Consider the following 24,817-nt stretch of genomic DNA (forward strand, 5'->3'; position numbering starts at 1 on the left):
TTTAACTATCATATAACTTTTGTATCATTGATTTATGAGAATCTTGAATTGTTGAGGATCACTTTATCAATGTACTTGATAATTGATGCTGCCAGTATATGATTCATAAACTTTGACAGACATTAAATATATTTGTTAATTTTAAACAACTATTTTTAGATTATTTTTTTTATGTCCCGTTTGTTAATAACAAATGTGTCTTAGTATTAGCGATATAATGAATAAATTGTTAGTAATTTTGTGAATTATTGTATCGCAATAAATTCATCATATAACTTATGATTGATATGTTTCTCTAGAGCTAACAATAGGCCATATTTTATTGACATATTTGATGATTTTGTGTTAACTGATAACACGTCAAGAGACGGAAAATTGATGATTGATTTATATCAAATTAACAATTCAACAAATTATTCAATAAATCATATCAAAATTTAGACGTTGACATGACCTAAATTTCATATTTATTTTACTAATTTATATTTTTATATATTAATGAAAAATAATTTGTTTATCATTCCAAAAGATTAAATTTTAATTAACGAAAACTTTTGTAAATTAAAAGTGACAGTTAATGAATATTAGATGCTAATTTTCAAACCATGTATATAATATCATGAATATTAGCTAAGTTTTGCATCATGTGGTTTATAGACAGTGAAACTTTGTAACACGCAATTTCAATGGATTGTAATTTTGCACCCTAATTTAACAAACTTTGATAAATTTATTAATATATTATAGAACAAAACGAAAACATCAAACAATTATTGAATGAATCATTTTTTTATCAAAACCTATAATATTTTTAATTAATCAATTTGTTTTTTTTTATGTTTTAGCTTGTGATTGTCATTTGATTGGTGCATCTGGTAAAACATGTAATCAGAGTACAGGTCAGTGTCCATGTAAAGACGGTGTAACTGGTACAACTTGTAATAGATGTGCTCGTGGTTATCAACAAAGTAGGTCCCACATTGCTCCATGTGTCAGTAAGTATTAAAATTTTTTTTATAAAAATCATAACTATTATTTTCTTGATTACTTTGTCATTAATAATTATGATGAATATAAATTAACTAAACTCTTGATTCAAATTTTATATATACTCATTGATGTAATTATAATTGTAATGCATACATGTGTATTGTAAAATATAACATTTACTTAATATATATATACTTGAGATATATATTTTATGTATATATTATAGTGAGTATATGTGTGACTTGTTATTTATGCCCGCCTGCCTTATTTGGAAGGGTGCCTTGATGCATTGCCCAGCCCACAGTCGATAACTTATGCTCGACTTATCTCACTCTAGTGCTTTTACCATGTCCATAATCAACCCCCTACCACCCCCCATTACCTCTTCATATATGTATATATACATTTGTGATGCCTCATGTACGCGTCACTACAGATTCCAGTCAAACGTCTTTTGCAAAATTATATTTAATTTACCTTTTTTTTTTTTGTGTATATTCATTTAAAATATTTATTTTACTTTTATCATGTGGGTATATAATAATATCGTTCAATTATTTATATATCGTTTTATTTATTTGATTAACATGAACGGGATATAAATGCCAAGATAATAATCATCAAGGTATTTGTAAACTTGTTGATGTTGTTAAACTGATACTATCGATAACACGTTTAAAATAATTTCAATTTGTTGATGACAATATTTTTTAAATAATAAAATTTTATATATATAAATTACAGTTTATTTATTTATATATTTTTCATATAATCAATTTAATAATTAGTCAACAATGTCAATGAAATGATTTGTTGTTATTTTAATTCATGTTTTTTATGTATAATCAATAAATTTTTTATTTCTTTTTTCAGAAATACCACAGGTTATTCAGACACAAGGCATGGCGAGTGAAAATAATGGTGAACATGATGATGTTGAAAATGGATACGACGGGCGACCTGGTAAGTAAGTGGATTGTGTAAAATTAAAATCGAATGAAAAATTTTATAAAATCATTAAACCACTTTTCTCTTTTTTTTTTTTTTGTATTTTTTTTTTAATTATAAATCACAACGTAAAAAAAAATAATCTCACAACTTGTATATAGAATTATAATTAAAAAGAAAAAAGTAAATAGAAATATATTAGAGAATTTTAGTAATTTGATATTTAATGTTACATTGATGTGACAATAGAAAATGTTTATATATGAAGTTAGTATTATCATTGTCAAGGTATCGTCTATTATCGTAACCATTATCCAACACAGTGAATGTTGGAAAGATAACGAGTCCATGAGGATATATACCAAGAGGGTTGTTTCAGTAACTTGCCCCAGGGAGACTTTGAAATACCACCAAAAAAAAAAGTATACATTCTCACGATTCCAAAGGTCACAATAGCAAAAATAAATGAGATATACAAACATACAGTCTTTAAAAAAAAATCCCCACACACATAGAAAATGCCGAGAGAGAAAAAAAAAAAAAAAATGAGTAAAAAAGATTAAGACAAGATGGAGAATACTCTGAATTGCGAGAGAAAAAGATAGAAAATAGAGGCAAGAAGCTAGTGCCATTGAGATAAAAAATAAAAAAAATAATAAAATATTAATTTAGCAAAGAGTCGCACAAGGATAGAGAAGTGAAGTGGGCAAAAGCAAAATACACCAAGGGTTGTAAATGGAAAAAAAAAAATATATATATATACATACGAAAAGACGGTTGGCAATAGTAGATGGGGTTGATGGTTTTTTTATTTTTTTTATTATTTTTTTTTTTGTTTTGGAATGAGGAAAATAGCAAAAGGTGGAGGAAAACGAAAATACCAAGTCTCGTCGCTTCGTCGCAGCCTCTCAGCCACCCCCCTAATGGCTTAATTAAAACCACCCTAGTGCCAGTGGTACACGCTTATTGCAAACTTGTTGTATATATGTAGATATAAATACCTATATACACCCTTAGTTTCCTTCCTTCCTGTTTTCTACTTTCCTCATCATCCGCGCGAGTCACGCAACACACGTTAATACCTTGTATTCCTCCCTCCCACCTCATCACCCGTGTTTATTTACACATGAATTATTTTTAACCAAAAATTTTATGTTCATTTATATATAATATATTTTATGGTTATTAACATTTTATAAATTTTTTTAACTATTCGAAAATTAAGAAATAAAAAATTTAAAAAAAAAAACAATTTATTTTGCTACACCTGCTTACAAATTGACTCGAAATTTAAACAAAAAAAAAAACAAATGAACGAATTAATTAATACTATAAAATTAAATTAAGAATGAATCATAAAAATTTTGGATTTATTTTTTAAATGATTCTTTTTATTTTTTATTTTAAACATTTTTTTTTTTTCATTGAATTATGAGTAAATAAAATTGTAAATGCAGATTTAATATTAAAAAAATTTTTTTTTTCATATTTATATCTGTACAAAGGATATGTCAATACATTGAAAAATAAATCAAAATTCATACAGCATCGCACAAACTACATCTATATGTTAATATGATATGAAAGTGCGTAATTTGATGTATATTCCAACGCACCCACGTAAACTTTAGTTATATAGATTTAAATAAGACAGATGAATATCATATTTATTGTCCTGAGGGTGTAATAACTAACTCTCAAAAATATATGAATAAAAAATTAAGAAACTTTTATAAAAAATATAAAAAAAAATAAACACAATTTTAAAAATTATGTTTATTTAGTTTTTTTTTTTTTTTTTATCTTTAAAGCTCACCTCAATTTTCACAGCTTTTTTTTTTTTACAAAACGTTTATTTGTTTTTGTTTTTCTAGTTGATATATATACGTATATATTTTTTTTTTTTTTTACGCTGATGTTGGTGCACCGGGCATCAGGATAAGGGGGATGTATGCGCTCGGATAAACGTGAGGGTCCTTCCGTTTCGGAAAACATATAATCCATACGGTTACTGACAATGTTTGCACACACTGTGCATCGATTTGTATTTTCAATGCTTTTTCAATGTGGTTTGAAGCACATTTTAGATATATTAACGGATATACATATATTTAAGTAAAGAATTCACTCGAGGGTGCATAGACAGGTCTCGAAAAACAAGGGATGATATTTTTTTATATACACTCCTCTTGAAGTCGAAAGAGTTACAAACATAAATATATAATTTTATATTTTTTTTTTTCATCAAGTATGTATCCAAAAAAACAACTCAATGATATTTTTTAATTTTTGATAATATAAATGACATTCAATCACGGTATAGGTGGTTAAATAAAAAAAAAAAAAAGATCAAAAACATTTATTAATTTAATTTATATATTTTCATGTATTTAGTTGAAGTATTTTTTATCGACTCAAATTATTTATAATATGGAAAAAATAAAAAGCGTTAAAGCTGTTAAATATATATTTTTTTTTAATCAAAGCAAAAAAAAAAAAATTAATATTGAAGGGAATTATGCACTAAAGTGCAAGATGCAATATTTTTCAAGGATAAAGATTTACGTCAATTTGCCATTGGCCATGAATTCCTGTCTTGGAATCTTCATCATTATTAATATTTTATTTTTTATCTTTATTTTTTGTATTTATTCATATTTCTGATTTTGCCGAGGGTAGTGATATTAACTGTGGCACAATTAGGACACGATTGAAATCGATATATCGAGTAATCAAATTTATATATATTTTTTTTTTATTTCTCACATAAATTTATTTACGACTTTAAATATATCTCAATTTATAACTGATGAATAAAATAAATAATTTATCATACAGCTAAAATAAGCTGCTTATAATTTTTAGTCAAAAAAAAAATTGTAAATGTTAATTTTTACAATAAAATGCAACAAGAAAAAATTAAGAAAAATTATATATAAACGAATGATTTTATTCAATTGAAATAATCAAATAAAAAAAATACAAACAAAAAGTTATAGTATCATTATTTATCTCAACTCAAGTATAAAATTTAAAATTGAAGCAAACACCTAACCCTCTGGTATTAGGTGTACATAGAGACCTATCCAACCTTATTCCTTCACCCAACAGTCTGTATATCTCCTCACCCTATGTATTGTAAAGATAATTCGCGCTTTGTCTTTGTTGTTATATAACATTTGCAATATGTTTCTCAAAAAGCTTATGGCCGTTTGGTCGAATGCTATTATATATTAGCCAGAACCCAACTATAGAGACGGCTTGTATATATATATATATATTTATAGTTTGGCCATTTCTCTCTGTGTTCATACAAATTTCCTTTATCAAAATCTATTTAATAAAATTTTTTTTCAAATGTTAAATTCACTTTGAAATTTTACTTTTTGACATGCTTTATCAAAATGGCTTTGGTCTGAGGTCAAAAGCTTTTATGTTTCTCTTTTTTTTTTTTTTGAAGATAATATATTGTAAAATAAAAAATAAAATATAGAAGAGAAAAATGAAAAAAAAAAAACATTTGTGAGTAGAAGAAAACACATAAGAGAGAAGATTCGCTATACTGTAAAAGGAAGATTTTATAAAAAAAAAAAAAAAAAGTGTATTTGAAAAATAAGAATCAATATTGTGAATGCTATCATTTTCTCTCCTGGCCAACTTCCAATGAATATATATATTTTTATTTTTTTTTGTTATGATAGTGGCTGTAGAGGCAGACTATATCGATACTTTAAAAGTTGCTAAATGGAAATCGGTACATTTATGCATGCAATATCCGATATTATACAACGGTATAAAAAATATATATATATTTAGATCACATAAGGTGTCTAAAAATGTGAAATCTTTTTATTTTATTTATTTATTTTTTTTTTTTTTCTATCAAAGAATATCGAAGTCATAGCTCACAGGCTTTTTTATTTTTTATTTTTCCCCAATTCGACACTTACAGAGCTTATTTCGCGTTGAAAATATTTCCAATTTTCCGGCTGAATTAACTTTTATATCTGATATATTTCAACATATCTGGTAAATGAATATTTTACAATTTCATACATTTGTAAAAAAAAAATATGTAATATAAAAAAATAATAATAATATATATTATTAAAAAAAAGAAAAATCACATCACATAAAAATATAAAATGATAAATTCATATTGAATTAATAAATTAATATTTGAAAAAAAAAAAAAAAATTAATTTAAACTTTCTCTCAAGACATCGATAAATAACCGTAAAGAAAATTTCAATTTCCAACAAATATAATTACTTTTAAAGAATAAATAAAACTAATTATTATCATTTTATTTATTTTTTAATTAAAATCATAAAATAATTAAAGTGGTAAATGAAAATTTATTGAATATAATTATATCTTTCACATGGTTAATTATTATTTGTAAAATTTCATACTGTTCCAACCCCAAATAGCTAATTAAAATTCTATACATTTATTATATTATTTTTACCACAATTTTACTAAAAAAAAAAAAAAGTTTTCTTCTAACAATATGAACATCAAATGAAACCCAAAACAATACCTATTAAAATAATATAAATAATATAAAAAAAAAAAACAAAAATAATATTTATAAAATAATAAAAACATATTTATTATTAATTATCTTAATTATTATGAAGGCTCTCATTGCACATTAAATTGAAATGGACCGAGGATCGTCTCGCGACCTAAACTAAAGTTAATTACAATCTGCCTTGCTGCTGCTAATTTAAATCAAGACTAATTGATCCTTCTTGGGCCGGAACCGACCATCAGCTTTCCGCCATCAGAATTACGAAAGTTTCGACCAACTCGTTATTATTATACATGCAAAAAGATTTATATATATATACAGATTCCCTCCTCTTATTCAACCCTTTTCATCAGTAACCTTTTCTTTCTCTCTCTCTTCTTTCATCATTTTAATACTACAAAGTGCCCGATTAAGAACATTTATTATCCAAAAAATTAAATTGATTATTTCAAATTTAATAAATGTATTTTTTATATTTATTATATTGTGGCTTTATATAAGTAATGATAATTATATTTTTTATATTTTAAAATATCATTATCAAAAAATTAAAATAATCATTTTAAAATTTAATATATATTTACGTTTTGTAATTTATTATTTTGTTTTTAAATTGTTATATTATTTTACGTATGTTTTTTTATTTTTTATTTTTTTATGATTTTATAATGATAATAATTATTATGATTATATTTTCACCTCATTTATCGTTTTGACTGACACACGAGAGACAACTACTTAAACATTCACATAAGCTACTCTGACGTTAATCTGGTCGCAACAACGTGTGCAATACCAAGAACGTGAAAAAAGGATCTATTATGCATACGACAAACTAGCTAAAAAAATTCATGGATAAATTTTATGATTATTTTATTTTTTTTTCATATGAAATTATATTATAATATACAAGATATAATGAGGATAAAAAAAAAAATGGTGTATGTTATTTGCACTAATGATCCAACATCATACTTTCATAAATATGAAAATTATATAATAATAACCCTTTTTGTTTTGTTCATATATAATTTTTATATTTTAATTAAAAATTTTTCTTTTCAAGTAATTAATTTAATATAAATATAAAATATCAAAAAAAGCTTCATTTATTTATTTTTAATTTAACTTTGAGATTAATTCTATTTTATGATTTTTATTTATTCATTTTTTTTTTATCAGTCTGCTTCATATGATGGAAAATTTAACTCGTATATGTAATTTTATATGAATTTAATTTTTTTGTTAAGAGATAAAATTTTTACGTTGAAACTTTTTTTAACTTTTTATATGTGAATAGTAAACGATAATTTATTAAAATTCAGTAATAATTGAAAAAGTCATTTGTGATATAAAAATTCACGTCTTGACAGTTTTTTTTGTTTAAATTTTTTTATATAAAAAAAATTTAATTAAAACATAATCTTGCACAGAAAAAACTGGACGTGATGAGAATAATGAATAATTTTATTTCTATCTAAAATTTGGTAATATTAAAAAAAAAAGGAAAAAAAAAATCTCTTAATCTTCTTTAAAATACAGTAAAAATAAAAAATGACATATACAAGTTTGATTTATATTTTTATTTTTCATATATAAAGGTTAAAAAAAATTGAACCTTTGGGATCTTAGCCAACTGGTGTGAGCAAAAAAATAAAAACTTGGCTACAACAAAGTATCAAAATAAAACTAATAAATAAATAAATAAATAATAATAATAACAATACAGAAGAGTTAAAGTTACTTAGACTAAACTTTGTCCAACACCTAGTGTCTTTAACTCATGATAAATGACATAACTCTCTCATATACAAAAAAAAAAAAAAACTTTTTAAAAATTATTTATACCCAAGATAATACACTGAGAAAAAAAAATAACAATTTTTACAACTAAAATCAAATAAAAATTACTGTAAGGCCAAATATTTAAGTTTAACATATTACAATGGGAACAATATTTTTACCCTTCGTGCCATTTAATTTGTATTTCGGCTGGACAAAATTACCATACACAGTAATTTTAACTATACATACACACTAAAAAATATAGTGTCGATAAGTAAAGTTTGATGTATTACCAACAATTTTAATTATTTGAATTAATAAAAATTCCAAATATATTATCTTTTTTTAAATATTGCTTAAAAATAAATGAAAGGAAATTAAATAACGATACTCAAAATAAAATTTTATTTAATGTATTTTTTTATATCAATTTTTAACAATAAATTCTGTATTTAAAAGTTTGTGTATATGTTAACTTATAATTATATATTTTATTCAAATCTAAATTTTCACGACAAAATTTTTTATTAACTTCATAATGCTCGGTGTGTTCATTTAAAAAATACAATAATAATTTTTGTTATAAAATAATATTGTGTGGATGTTTCCATTAAATATTGTTTATAATATAAAATTGAGACCATCCTCACTGCTATCAATTCACGATAAACAAAGAAAACTGCACACAAATTATGTTCACACTTCCATTTCACTAGTGATATCTATAAATAATTAGCGAGTAAAAGTACTCAAATTAAGTCGTAGATTTTTCTTATAACTGCACTTTTTATTCACTTGAATTAATTAATATCAATATTATGTATAATTACGGAGGCCGTTAGACCGTTGGACGTACAAATACCTAAATGTGCGTCTCACAATAACAAAAATAACAAAAGCCTGACACGATAATTATCGAACAGCGCCGAAGATTACCGAGGGTTGAATTTTACCATGCTGCAGAGTAATGTTTAGTGTTCAGCACAATAAAAATTATCCAAAGCTCAGTATTTTATTTGAATAAAACTGTAATAATTGTATTAAGCTTATCAATATTTGTTATACCAATAAATACTACCCTGGCATATCCCAATTATTACTGTGCTGCAAAGTAATTTATATAATCTAAACAATAATTTTTATATATCAGAACATGAAAAAACCCCAAAATCGAGTTTTACCCGACGATTACCCTGCTAGCATAGTAAAAATTGTTATTTTTTTTTCTCAGTGTATTTAAGCCAAAAATATTTGTATGACAAAAGATACAAATATATATTTTACAACTTATAAGTTACAAAATATTTATATTTAAAATTTCATTTTATAAATAATTCAATGTATCAATATAGAATCACGTAAAATTTGTAAAAGAAAATTTAAATATATAAATAAAATTTCTTAATATTTAAAGCTTTAAAATTATATTTGTTTATTTAAAATAATATACTTAAAGTCACGTGTCATTGTATATAGCAAATGACAAAACGGTAAATAAAACATACCCTTGTGTAATTAAGATGTTGTTTTACGATCGTGCATGTTACCCACGCAAAACGAGTACTCAACACACAACCAAACTGCTGACTTACATCAAGAATACACAGTAGGTAAACATTTAAAAAAGAAAGAAAAAAAAAAAATTTTAACGCAATGCAGATGAAAGAAACGAAAATACAGAAAAATAAAAAAAAGAAATGAAAATTTAAGAGAGATGATTGCATATAAAAAAGTTGAAGAGAAAAGAAAAAAAAACTGTAAAAACCGTGACGATGAGATGCAAGTAATCCAAGGTAAACAAATGCAACCCATCAACCAACACTTTCTGAATTTTTTTTTTCAACTATCTTTTATGAACTCTTTTTATTTCTCTCTTAATCCTCCGCCTCCTCAACACTTTGTGGTAGAAATTTAACGAATGAATAACTCTTTATTCACAAAACATCACAATGAAAATTCATACGAGACGCATATTGTTGTTTATTAATTGTTTTTTTTAAATAAAATATATTATATATCACGTTTAATTCAAAGTATGATTAGAGACATCATTAACAATACATAATCTCATTATGACTACTCATCTAAAATATTATTTATTATTCTATTTGTATATGACAAATTTTAATAATTAATGAATTTCATTGTTTTATATTTAATGGCAAAACAAATTTGTAATTAAATAATGTATTAATTATTTAGAGATTATTAATTTTAAGGAAAAATTTTCTATTAATATTTCATCTTTATTTGTAATTAAATTTTAACTTTGTTATTCAAGTTTTATAGTATTATATTTTAAATTACAAACAAGTAGAAATTTTACAAGAATCATATCAATGGAACAAAGAAAAAATGGGTATAAAAAAAAAAAAAAGAAAAAAACAATTGTAATAAATGTGAATCATCATTTTCTACCCTTCATGTATTTTATACATTTTTATATTTTTCATATATCGCAACACGTCACGCTGAGATGCGTTTTATATTTGTGGCATATGAAAGTAAAATTGAAAAAAATAAAAACGAATAAGCTACACATTTTTCCATCAACCAGTGCTTACTATAAGAAAAGTGTATTTTTCTGATGGAGTACATTGGCTTCAAGATAAAAAAGAAAAATAGAAATAAATTTAAAATAGAATAATAAAAAAAAAATACTTTTAAAGATAAGTGATTTCTGTAAAAAAAAAAAAAAAAATAAAGTTGGAGGATATTCTGTTATCAGTTATTTTCTTAGCTACATAAAATCCGTGTACGTGAATTTCGTTAGTGATATCACAAAGAGCAAAAAAAAAAAAAGTCTAAAACGAAAAACCCTATACAAAAGTAAAATAATGAATGTATAAAAAGACAATAGTTATACGATAAACTGAAGTAAGAAATACGAGGACACTGGCTATTTACATTTTATACCCGAGGCCTTATTTTGTTATATATTTATTGTCTTTGGTTGTAGCCAGCAGTAGTCCCAATGGGATTAAAGCAACTCGAGTAATCCAAAGTTCGTCTAATCTACCCAAGGGGAATCCCAAAAGTTTCACAAATGCAAGAGGTGACTTTATATATACGCCCTACGAATAATATATAATAAAAATATACTGCAGCTACTATATAGATAAAATAGATTTTCACAGTATTATAAAAATAAATATACACTGAATTATTTAACCGAATATTAACGACATTCAGTAGATCAAAAAGTTTTTATTATATAATAAAATATCATCAAGTGTGATCAAAAATTATATTGACTAAAGTACTAATTCTCAGACAGATAAAAAAATAATAAAATTAAATTAAAATGAAATTATTAAAACGAAAAAAAAAAAAAAATTTTAATTATAATTTTTATAAACATAAAAATTTAAAAAAAAAAAAAAAAACTAACAACGTAATTATCTTGTTTGTGATTTAGATAATTATATTCTCTGTATAAACATCTGTTTTCAACTGAATTTAATGAGACATATTATTATTAATATTCACAGTGATATGACACACAGAGAGAATATTGATATCCTGAATTTGTCAGATCTTGTTTTGTACGTATCTATTTACTTCTTCATAACGGTTGTGACAGTTTTGTAAATAATTTTAATCCAAACGCTCAAGTTTCCCCTTCACAATTTATTTTTTTTTTTTATTATTACTCGTTATCTCGTCTATCCCCCTGTCACCTTCACCCCCTTCCCGCCTCTTTTTGTGATCAAACACAAATATAAATAGATATATAGAGTAAAAGATTTATGTAGAAGCTAAATGCCCGTCAATTACTATTTGACATAAATAAATCAATACATCTATTATTTATTTTTCTTAAAAAAATAACTATAAAATTGGTTAATAAAATATATTGATTGATTTTAAAAAAGCTTCATTAATATATTTTTATTATATATAACCAATTTTTTAAATTATTAAGAAAGGTCAGTATTATGTCTGAGAAGAAATGATAAATTTAATTTTAAAATAGATAAATACTGTTATTAATTAGTGATTTAAAAAAAAAAGTAATAAATTTTTAATTAATAAATTGATGATGAAGATTATTTGCGGCATGTCTTTTAAATTGAATATGCGAAAAAGTAGCGATATTTTACTGATGACTAGACGGTAAATTGAGAAGACAAAGTTTTTATATAAATAATTTTATATTCCACAGGTTTTGCCCGAATGATGTAATGAGACTGATAAAATATATATAAAAAAATAAATAAATAATTAACGAATGAGAGAATTTAAAAATCTGGAATAACGAAGAATTAAAAAATAAAATAAAAAATAGCTAAAATAAGCAGTTGGATGCAACAAAACAAGTTTAAAAAATTTCGTTGGTGTATTAATGAAGCATGGACTGTTCGTTTTTCCCTCGGTACTTTTTTTTTTTACTATATATATATGAACAATTTTGTATAAAATATACAACCATATATAGTTTTACACAAGCCAGAGGGTATAGATATATATATAAAATTTGTGAAAGATAAATAAAGATAGAATGATGCTACGAGTTTGGGGCCTGAGGCGGCGCTTGTCTGTGGCTAACCAAATTAAACGTAATTTGAATTTCGTTTGAAATTCAATCGATGCCCCACGGCTCGACGCCGTGGATGTCGACAAGGGATATGAAAAGGTTGTTGGAAAGCTTCTTCATTGCATCGTACAATTTTATTTCTTTTTTGCTATATTTTTTTTTTTTTCTATTACAACCGAGGAATTTAGGATGGTGCTTGAATTGAGCCTTGGTCATCTAATCACACCTCAAAAGCAATTTTCATGTCTAGTGCGAAAAAAAACTTGGAGAATTTATTTTATATATCTCAAAGAATTTATCTAATTTTTTATTTTGTGCTTTTTGATTGTATGAATGGAAGAAGCTTACAAATTGAAATTGTATATTTTTATTTTATTTTTTGTGGATTATTTTAGTGGAATAAAATGTTTTGTGGGGAAGATGCTTTTATTCACGATACGATTTAACAGTAGAATAAGTTGTCTTTAAGAAAATTCCTTATTTGATAGATAAACCAATGCCGAAACGCCTTTTCTTGGTAATACAAATTTAATGGACTGTACAAGTTTTGGTAATAAAATTACAATTTTCTTATTTAAATTATTGTTGATATATATATATATATATATAAAAAATAGATTTAAAGTTTTTAAGATTTTACGAGTCAAAAAATATAAATCAGTATATATATTTTTTTTTATATAATAATTTATGACTCATTATCATATTCAAGTGATATATCTTTGTCTAAATTTAAACTCATTTGCACCCTGTAATTCGTTTTTTTTTTTTTTTAACAAATATAATTTATATCAGTTTTCGAGACTATTTTTTGAATCAAAATTTAAAAACTTCAACGATAAACTACTTGCTCTACATGAATTTCTCTCGTGTAAATTTTATTCCATTTTTTTTTTTTCATTATTATATGGTAAAAAGAAAATTTATATATTCATTTTTCTTTGGAGACAAATTGTCCACTTGTGCAATAAACGTTGGAGACTGAAAATTTAGGACTTGTAATTTCGGTTCTTAACGTGATGCTGAATTTTCCCTGGTTTAATTAACGAGCCCCCAATAAATATATATATATATATATATATATATAAGTAAACGTGGGGTGAAATAAACTCACACAAAAAAAGGAACCACGTGTGCACACTTAACTCAAATACTTTAAACAATTTACTAATCTGAAAATTAAAATAAAATAAATTAAAAAAATTTTAGTAACGGATTCGTTCTATTGAAAATTGAAAATTTTCAAAACTCCGGCGAAAGCCCGTGTGGTTCCTCTTGATTATTCCAAATTCATTTTAGTTTTTTTTTTTATTAATAATTTTAAATTATATGATTAAATATTTTTTGTTTTTTTCGCGCTGTTTTTCACCTGTCAAATTATGTACATAAATCAAAATACAGATGAAAAAAATTTGAGGTTATACCACTTGTAATTAATAATTTTATTAGATTCGTTCAAAAAAAAAATCAATACAAATATAAAAAAAATAAATCGTTCAATTTACTTTTTTTTTAACTAAACAAATCTTTTTAAAAACCTTTTTTTTATTTCTTTTTTTTTTTAAAAATTTGTCCATGGTAGTTTTTTTTTTTCTTTTTAATAACATGGTAATATAAATAACTATTTTATCGATCAAGCAAATTGTAACCACAGCAAAGAAAGTTTTACGCATGCGCTTTAAACTCTTTTTTGAAGAAAAAATGTTCAAAATAAAAATCGGTAATTGTTTATATTTCGGATAACTTTTGAACAAATTAACATAAAAGTTTTATTAAGCTCAAAAATTTGATATTAAATTTCTGAGAGCCACCCTGTCTCATAAAAATCGCTAAAATCACCTTCGTTACTATTTTTCGACTGTAACATAAAGGCTGATAGTGATTGTTATAAACAATTGCTGATATCTAATTAACGAATGATCAGAGCAAATTTTATCAAGAGTGGCTGGCTCTCGGTATCGAAAAGACAATTAATTTGAGCTATAAACAAAGCTTGTAAGTTAAAATTTTAAAGAGTTATGCAAAACATAAAAAAACAGCAATTTTGTTTTTTTGTTTATTAACAATCTTCCAACGACATTAAAAACAATTTTCAACTCGATTATTATAAATTCCGTCATTCTTAATATCCTGGCAAAAAATCGCATCCATGATTTGTTCTTAGTTTTCTTATTATTTGACTTTGAAAATTACACGGTGATCGTTTTTTGTTAATAATAAATTAACTAACAATTAAAATTACTTTTAGTAAGTCCCTGGTTTTAGTATTTTCATAGACGAATAATTTGGTCCTAATACGATCCTTCTACCTTTATTACTTTACAAGATATGATCATTTTAAAAAAAACGTGTATGAATTTAATACTACACGGAGAGAATTTTTTATTTTTTTTTACGAAAAAAACATAGCAAATTTTACAATGGCCCATAGCTGAGCTGCGCCATCTTTCGGTTTCATGATATTTTCATATGGGCCATAGCAAAATATCGTGTGGGCGTGGCTATTTTTTTTTTGTGTACCATAGTAATTTTTGTTATGGTCAAACGCAAAATTTATTCCATTTATTGAAAATATTATAAAAATTTTTTTTTTTATTGTCAATATCTATATAATTTATTTATTTGTTTTTTTTTTATTTCTTTTTATTTTATTTTATTTTTTTAATTTATTAACCTAAACCAGGATTTGAACCCCAAACCTTCCGAACAGAATTCCTACGCGTTATCCGCTGCGCCACAACAACATTTGCAAAAGCTGACATTTGTTTGTTTTTCATTAAACATAAGCAAAGACACGCCTGCGCGATCGGCTAAAAAGTGGGGGTGGTTGACATTTCTGAGTCTGTCATTGCTTTTGCTATGGCCCATTGTAATTTTAACCATGTTGCTTTGTATTTATCAGTGACACCTATAGGATTTCTAAGAGAATTAAATTTTTACTATGGCACATTGTAAATTTTCAGAGGATCATTTTAATTTTGTCCACAGCAACAACGTAAAATTTTACGAATAACAAAGCAAAAAAAAATATATATATATTTTGCTATGGTACAATGTAATTTTTAGGCTGGATTATTTTAACTTTTAAATTTGGCCTTCGTAAAAATTTCTTTATGCATTGTAATTTTTAATCTCAACATAGCAAAAAAAAAACATTATATAAATTGCTATGGTACATTTTAATTTTTCAAGACAAAAATTGTTTTTTTTTGTTAACATAATAGTAAATATTTGAATAGTCAGAAGATAGACCCTCAATGATATGGCGCCATAGCAAAATTTGCTGAAAATTTTTCTCCGTGTATAGGCTTCGCCTACGTAAAATTTCTTAACTCACCATTATTGCAGTTGATGAAAATTATTGATTGGTGTTGTCAACTCGTACTACTGTTATCCATATACTATCTGCAATGATAATTAAAAAACAATTGTTATTAATAAAATAAAAAATATCTATTTTTCAAACACACACATATATCCCAACATTATAAAAATAAATTAAACAATTAATTAAAATTAAAATAAAGAAATTTAAAAAAAAAAAAAAATCTACACCCTCTCGTGATGCATTGAAGAAAGGTCCTTGCCAAGGAATTTTTCAAAAAGTCACTTGACTATATACTGCAGATATAACGCGTGACACACGAAATAAAAATTACATTAAAAAAAAGGGGAAGTATTTTTTATAATACTTTGAGTTACCCTCATTTTTTATTTATCCCTATCTTTAAACTTTAAATATATATATACATCATATACTTTTTATTATTATTATTATATTTTTTGAATTTTTTTTTACACTCAATTCATCCCCTTTTGCATCTTTTTTCAATTCTCTTTTTGCTCATTCACCCTGATGGTGCAGCACACCTTTTTTTTATTTTTATTTATTTATTTTTTTTTATTCTCAACCCCATGAAAAATATTGAAATTCGTGGCGAGAACCAAGTCCACCCCATCTCTCTAATGCAGACACCAAATATCCAACAACCTCTGCTACTAAATATATATATATATATATATTGAATTTCGAGATGTGAGAGTTTTCGTGCAAAATACGTGATCCGTACTGTCGGCTTAAATTTACCAGCTAATCTAACCGATGGTATAGTTGAAACTCTCTCTCGCCTTCTTCAAAATCTTGTTACCGTTATAGTACACGTTGAGAATGAAAATAATGCCAAGAGATAGATAATATATTTTATTTTTCAACTTGTTTAATAAAATAAAAAATAAAATATATATAAAATAAGTACCGAGAAAGAAAAACTGAATAACCAAAAAAAAAAAAAATAAAATAAAACTTGTTCTATTTTTTTCCTATTATTTTGTAAATTACATTTACAATTGTAAAGAAAAAAAATTTAAATTAAGTTACTCTATAGTTTTATTGATGATGTGAGAAAAATAAAAAAAATAAATAAAATTTTATATCATCTCAAAAAATATTAGAAAAATAAAAATAGAAAATTTGTTTTGACAAGTTAATTAAACGTCAAAATAAAATTGAACATTTGATGGGATGTTATTGTTTTTGTATATATGTATTCATTATAGTTGGCACTAAATATATATGTGGGTGATAGAATGGCAAATGTGTCTATCTATCTATCTTGGAAAGTGTATATGGGACTTTGGGCTCATTTCCCCCCGGCCAACACAATTAATTCACCGAAGAGCAATGTGTTATCCGTCGTTTTCGGTACTCTCTCAACTGAATACGCAGCCTCTAGGCTTACATCAGCAGTCCACATGTCTATCACATATATTACATGTTAATATATATCTATGTATAAATGGAAGATTTGTTTAGGTACCCATGGATGCGTGTCCACAACGTCAATCTTATATACACATAGTTTCAAAATATTTATCAATATATTGCTTTTAAACTTATTGCTATTTTATATATACATACATCAATCAAATTGTATATTAATTTTCATTATTTTTTATTAAATTTTATATATTATATATGTATATATTTATATAAATTTTTTTTGTTACAGAACAATGTGGCAAATGTCGAGCAAGCACAAAACGATTAAATCTCAACAAATATTGTAAACGCGATTATGGTAAGTAAATAATTTTATCTTTATTAAAATTATCATGATTTATTTATTTAAATATTGTAGGTACAATTAAAATACAATGATAAAAATTAACCAGTAATATAATTAATAATTTGTTTTTAGCCTTTCCATGAAGAAAAAGTGAAACTTTTTATTAATAATATTTTATAATTATATTCCTCAGTTGTTATCACATGCAATGATAATAATATTTCCAAGTCATGAGAATCCAAAAATTCATAGACACATTTATCTTTATATTTTTGACTTCTTGAACATAAATTAAAACGTGTATCTGTATAACTCTGAAAACGACTAAATATATCAGCTGATTCGTTTAAACATTCATTTAAATTTGAAATAAGATAATCAACTTTTTTATTCATATCATTTCTAAAAGCATTGTATATCATTTTAACACTATTTGTTTTATTTGATACTGTATCATCTAAGCATCTGAATATTTCGGGAAGTTGATGATTATTACCAACACAATTATCAAAAGATGATTTAAAACTGTAATCCTGCATTTTTAATATACAAAAAAAAAAAATTATTAATAATATTAATACATAAAGTAATTTTATTATAAATAATTTTTGTTTGTTAATTTATATACCTTGATAAACGAGTTGACAAAGTTCATGAGACTAATTGATTTGTCGGTTGAACATTTTTTTGTTGTATCAAGTATATTTGTTACTGATTTATCCATGAGCCATTTAGAAAATTTTAAACAACAAGTTATATTATATCCAAAGGGAATTGTAGTTTCAGGTGAATTTTTATTTAAAACAGTCAATTGTCTTTTATAATTTTCTATTATTTCTATATGTGAATCTTCAAGTCTCAAAAAATTTAACCATTTATTATATAAATTAACAAGTGTTGAATTTTTTTCAGCATTACTAATTGTAGAATCCATAAATATTTGCTTTTTGTAAAAAAAAATATAATTTATTTATTACTAAAAAAATTAAAGAAAAAAAAAAGATTTTTATAATTATACATACCAATGTTTTATTATGATCAGTATCAGAATTATCAATTAATTTTTCTTCAAGACACATTTCAAATTCATATGATATGCGATTTACAGATTTTTCAAAATTCAAACGTGTTTCATTTGTACATTGATTTGTTCTTGAAATAAATGAATCATCTTCACTTTGTACAAATTTGAGTAATATATTGTTATCTCTAACGACAGGATTTATTTCATGAAGTAAACCGTAATCAAGACAATTTAAAATTTCCAAAATTGAGTCCCTGTCAACATAACAATATGGATAGTCTCCTTTCACATTGAGTGACTTAATATTTGAAAAATAAAATGATTGTTATGTATATATTAAATTTATTTAACATATTAAAATGATAAAAAAACTTACCATAATCATTGATTCAAAAAAATCTTCAAATAAATATAAATTATCAATCAAACAAATAGCATTATTTTTTGTCGAATTTTTAAATGCATCGATAATTTTATTTTTTGTCGTTCTAAAACAATCAGCTGTATTATCATTTTTAGGCTTAAAATATTTTGATATTTTTCCATAATGAGTTATTGTTGTTAAATATAATTTATGCATATGTGTATAACATTTTGATGAAATATTACGAAACGCTTCTTGTTGAAAATTATAAAAATTTATTATTTCATGAGGTTTTTTTTCACTAGTATTCGTACTTGTATTAATTTTATCATTATCAATTTTTTGTTCAACTGATATTATAATATTGACCTATGAATAATTATTTTCAATTTTAAAAAAATGTAATTATTCAAAATTTAAGAATATATATTTTTTATTTTGTCTACATACCATAATTGAAAGAATTAAAATAATATATATTAAATTACGACTGATTGATAAATTCATTGTGAAATTTTTAATTACTAAAAAAAAAAAAAAAAACAAAAAAACTATCGTGTATCTTGAATGGAAAGATTTTTTTAAAATACAAAAATTCACTGACAAGTCAAGTCGCTTATATATTCATTTTTTATCACTAAATAATTTATTATTTAATTTTGATTTAACGGATTTTGAATCATGTGCTTGAAGTTAACGAAAGAAACGCGTAAACATGTAACTGTGTCATGGCTCAAATGTTTATACATATGGTGATGATTTTTATTTGTGTTTAGGCTAAATTTTTGACATCAATATCTTTCAATTTTTATCCTTATTGTGATAACTTAAATTTTGCGTTATTTAAATAATAAAAAAATTTGTTATCCAATCAAAATGTATGATAAATGAATTTTTATAAATTATTCTGACAAATTAAATCGTAAATTAAAGATAAAATTTGATTTAATTTTCATATTATTTATCATTTTATATTATTTTATCATTCTAATAATTATTATTTATTTTTAAATGCCAATATACATATTAGAAAAATAAAATTATAAATATTTAAAGTCACATTAAGGCTTTTTTGTATTTTTATTTGATTTTAATATCTGTCGAGTCGTCAACGAGTTCAGTTAGGGATTTTAGAGTAAAGCAAGGGTGCAATAGAATTGTAGAATAGAGTATAAAAAATATATGAAAAGCTTTTTCCAACATGGTGCTTCAATAATTGAACGTGGTGGTCGTGCTTTTGTGTCTTTAGCTGGTTTTGCGGTGCGCACGAGTAACCACACACGAAAACTCACTTTTATACACTCGTTTTTAATACATTTTTATTTTTTTTTATTTATTTTCGACCATACTAAAAGTGTGAATAAAACTTCAACAGGTCTGAGAAAGCTATAGAGCGGAAAATCATATATATAAAAAATAAATAAATAAAATATAAAAGACGTAAGAAAAAAATTTTAAAAAATAACAGAAATAAAGTCCAAGTTATTTGCAAATTTTGTAAGAATCAATTTAAAATAGACGCTACATAATACAATAATTATTTTCAATTTTAGAAAACATTAAGAATGATTAATCACTTGTTTTTTTATAAAAAAAAAAAAAAAAAAAAAAATTCTACATTAAACAATCGAATGTTATTTATTTTTTTAATTTTTATTTATATTCTTTTCTTTTCTACACGTTATATTTAATGGATCGTTATTTTGCTAATGACTTTAAGACACCTCGAGAGAAAAAAAAAAAACAAAAAAAAAAAGGAAAAAATATATATAAGTGAAAAAGCTTGTCTAAAATTCAAGAAATAAATTCAATGGAACATTAAATCAGACTGGAATTTACAAATTGATGTAATAAATCAAATTGATGAATTTATAGTTTTTCTACCAAAACAATTGTTTCGTGACTATATTGATTGTGCAAAGTTATAATATTAAATGTTTTTTTTTTTCTTTTTTATAACTGAAACATTTGTTATTTGTCTTGTTCAAATACACAACTCACATTCTTTTATATTTTTTAAATTTTCTCATGGAACAATAAACAAAAACAATTGAGTTTAACTTATAAATCAATTTTGTTTTTCCTGAATCAAATGATTAATAAATATTGAATGTATATAGCCATAATAAACAATACAATATTTGTTAAACTAAATTTAATTTAATAAACAAAATAATATGTATTATTTGTTTTAGCAATACTTGGAAGAGTCACAGGTAGACAAAAAATAAATGATGTTGGAAATACAGCTGGTAATACATTTGCTAAATTTACTCTAAATGTTGATTTAATATACAAACGAGGTGATGAATCACAAATAAAACGTGGACCAATGGCACTTTATGTTCATACTGCTGATCTTGCATGCAGATGTCCAAAGATCAAACCAAACAAGTAAGAGAATTTTTTTATTTTTAAAAATAACTTCTATATTACAACAACAAAAAAAACTGATAAATTTATCTTAATGAAACTGGAATGTTTAGTAATCATACCAATTGTCTCAAACAATTAAATACCACTAATTTACCGAGTAAATTATTTTATTTTATCTTTATTTTTAATTTATCTATTTTTTTCCATTCATATAACTATAATCTTTTTTATTTTTTTAATTGATTTATGGGTTTATCATTAATATTTTAATGTACATGATTTTTTGATCAGATATTATTAGTGTTAATTGAAAAATCCAGTTGTTTTTTTATGCGGGTTTATATCACGCGTATCTTTTGAGAGCTTTTTATTATTCAATTTTAATGTATTTATTTTTTTATGAAAATATGGTAAAAATCTAGAATGAGATGACAGGGAGATTATATTATATTATAATGTAAAAAAAAAAAGGAGTTACAGAGTCTGCACACCTGTCAGAAATATTCAGTCTTTATGAGACCCCTCGGGTTGCACTCATCTGACAAGCACATATACACACCTCAAGCTTCTTTATTTTCGCGTGTAGGCGTATACAACTTTCAATCTTTTTTTTTTTTTTATTCGTATTTCATTAAATGTTTTTTATTTTTTTTTTTTTATCTTTACACTTTTTTTTCCCATGTTTTTCAGCAAAACATCAAGGCCAAAAAGATCATTGCATAATTTTAAAAATGAATAAAAAATTTAATCGAAAAAAAAAAAATAAACAAATTATCAATTTTTAAGATTTAAAATACATTAAATTTGTAGATTTTTAATTTTTTTTTCTTATCTGAACATGGGGATATATTGTAACAGATAAAATTAATTTAATTTTTTTATTATATATTTGATAAAAATATATACATACTTTTAAGACAAAAAAGAAATATAAATAATATTTTTTAATTATTAATAAATAAAAATCCACAAATTAATATTTTTTTATTTTTCAGATCATATCTGTTTTTGGGTCAAGAAAATGATGGAACCGGTATGAATGGTCTTGCTGTGACACAAAAATCAATTGTTATTGAGTGGCGAGACGAGTGGCATAATAGAATGCGTCGTTTTCAAAAACGTTCATCACGACAATGTCATTGAAGAGATACATCAAATAATCGATGGGGGTTAATGTCAAAAACAACAATAAACAAATAAACAAACTTAAATTATAATAATAATAAATAATAATAATATTAAATAAAGTTTCATATAGTAACAATAATAATTTTTTTTTAGACTTAACTTTGAGACATGAAAATCAATAAAATAAGCAAACTCAAAGTACACTTGTCAATCACTCGACATACCCACTCAGTAAACCTACACACTATCTTCCTTTAACCCTCCAACTTTTGCTTTTTTTATAACAACCCTCTTTTATATCCTCTTTTATTTTCAATATACATCCGACAACTATTATCAATATGTAATACCTGTGTGTGATTTTTATTTGTCACAAAAAAAAAAAAACTATATCTATTAAAAATACAAATAAATTATTATCCAGCTGAAATAATATCTCTCTCTAATACTCATCGAGTCAAAAAACAAATCTTCTATTACGTACATATCTTATCGAAAAAAAAAAAAAAAAAATGTAGCTAAGTTTTTTCTCATAATTGTAGTTGTTCATTTTATAAATAATTATATATATATATATTTCTCGGATGTATGTGTGTGTATCGATGGTATCGATATAGTCTCTAGTCGATATTAAAATATATATGTATACAAAATTTCACAATTCAATTAATGTATGTTTTAGATTTTTTTTATAATTTTTTTTTATCGTATATTGAGAAATAATAAAGAAGAAATATAAATGAAAGCAAAATAATCAATGGGAATATATAAAATAAACATGTAAAATTTATAAAATTATAAATGGATTATAATATTTGACAGAGTGTATTAAGAAATATTGCTTACGATTGGCAAAAATAATATAAAAATTTCATGCCAGGGTGAACAAGATCAAGCGTGATTTTTGGAACGGGGTTTACTGTGTTTTACATTTCAAAATTTGATTTACTCATTGGCAGCCCCCTCAGTGTATTATTTCTCGTAATTCATAACTCTCTTCTTCATCGTTTTTGATTATTTTATTTTTTTTATTGGCATTTTAAGAAGGCAAACGCCAAAGAAAAAACAGCAACGTAAAATGGAGAAATAAAAAATAAATAAAATGATGAAAAAAAATATAAAAAAATTTAAAAAATAACATGAAGAAGAGAAGAAAGTAAAAGGGGGTTTAAATATAATGAGGTTGAAAAATTGTATGAAAAAAAAAAAAATATATATACACAGAAGGGGTAAAGAGGAGACAAAAATAAAAAAAAAAAAAAATTCGATATTCGCTTTTGAGATAAATGAAGAAAAAAAAATTAATAAAATGCAAAAAAAAAAGTAAATAAAATTCAGCGAGTGAGCATATTATGTACCGGATGAATTTAAAACAGGCGAGAAAAATATTTTCAACATATATATATATTATCATCAATGTCAAATCGATGGCGATAAAATTTTTTAAATATTTAAAATTTATTTCTTAAAAAAATTCCAGTTGTAATAAAGTATTTATCGATGAATTTTAAATTTCAAAGAAAAAAAAAAAAAGTTATTTAAACACTGATCAAAAAGATTTTCTTTTGTTATAAATTCTAATTTATTAAAGATATATATATTATTTTTTACATATTGCCTAATGGCGTTTATTATTTTTAAATATAAATATCAAACTAGATACCATTGGTGCGCCATGTTTTATTGTCACAATATTAAAATGATATGAAAAAAAAAAAAAGAAAATGTCTACAGTTTAACCAATAATATATAATTATTATAAAAAATTATATTTTTTTTTATATAAAAAATTACGATGAATTGTGTTTTTAACAATCAAAAAAGATCATTTTTTATTGTATGAAAATTGCATGTAGCTTCCACGCAATTAATTTGCGGTTTTTTTTTTTATATATTTATTTATTTAGTTTTGTTCTATTCTATAATTAGATCAATAATTATATGTGTGCTATTGTGTAAATTTTTATTTTTTATCTAAACAAAAATTTAGAAAAAATGTAATACTATATAACGTAGATTTTTTTTCATGACTGTAAATCGTTATAATTTTTTTTTTATACAA

At 23.8% G+C, this 24,817-nt stretch overlaps 1 protein-coding gene across 2 annotated transcripts in view; it reads left to right on the plus strand.

The window, feature by feature from the left end:
- Positions 1–23,984, plus strand: part of LOC122854640 (netrin-3-like) — a 74,374-nt gene extending 50,390 nt beyond the window's left edge. Inside the window, exons 3-7 of one of the 2 annotated variants that reach the window (XM_044155475.1) lie at positions 846–995; positions 1,864–1,953; positions 17,807–17,875; positions 21,447–21,645; positions 22,623–23,984. In XM_044155475.1, the coding sequence (XP_044011410.1) occupies positions 846–995; positions 1,864–1,953; positions 17,807–17,875; positions 21,447–21,645; positions 22,623–22,770 (656 nt within the window). In that variant the 3' untranslated portion in view covers positions 22,771–23,984. Of the gene's footprint in view, positions 1–845; positions 996–1,863; positions 1,958–17,806; positions 17,876–21,446; positions 21,646–22,622 lie in introns of those variants that run through there. The other variant, XM_044155477.1, reaches the window with a different exon arrangement.
- The last annotated feature ends 833 nt before the right edge of the window (positions 23,985–24,817 follow it).

This window comes from Aphidius gifuensis, linkage group LG4 (assembly GCF_014905175.1).
Source record: "Aphidius gifuensis isolate YNYX2018 linkage group LG4, ASM1490517v1, whole genome shotgun sequence".
NCBI classification, from domain to species: Eukaryota; Metazoa; Arthropoda; class Insecta; order Hymenoptera; family Braconidae; genus Aphidius; species Aphidius gifuensis.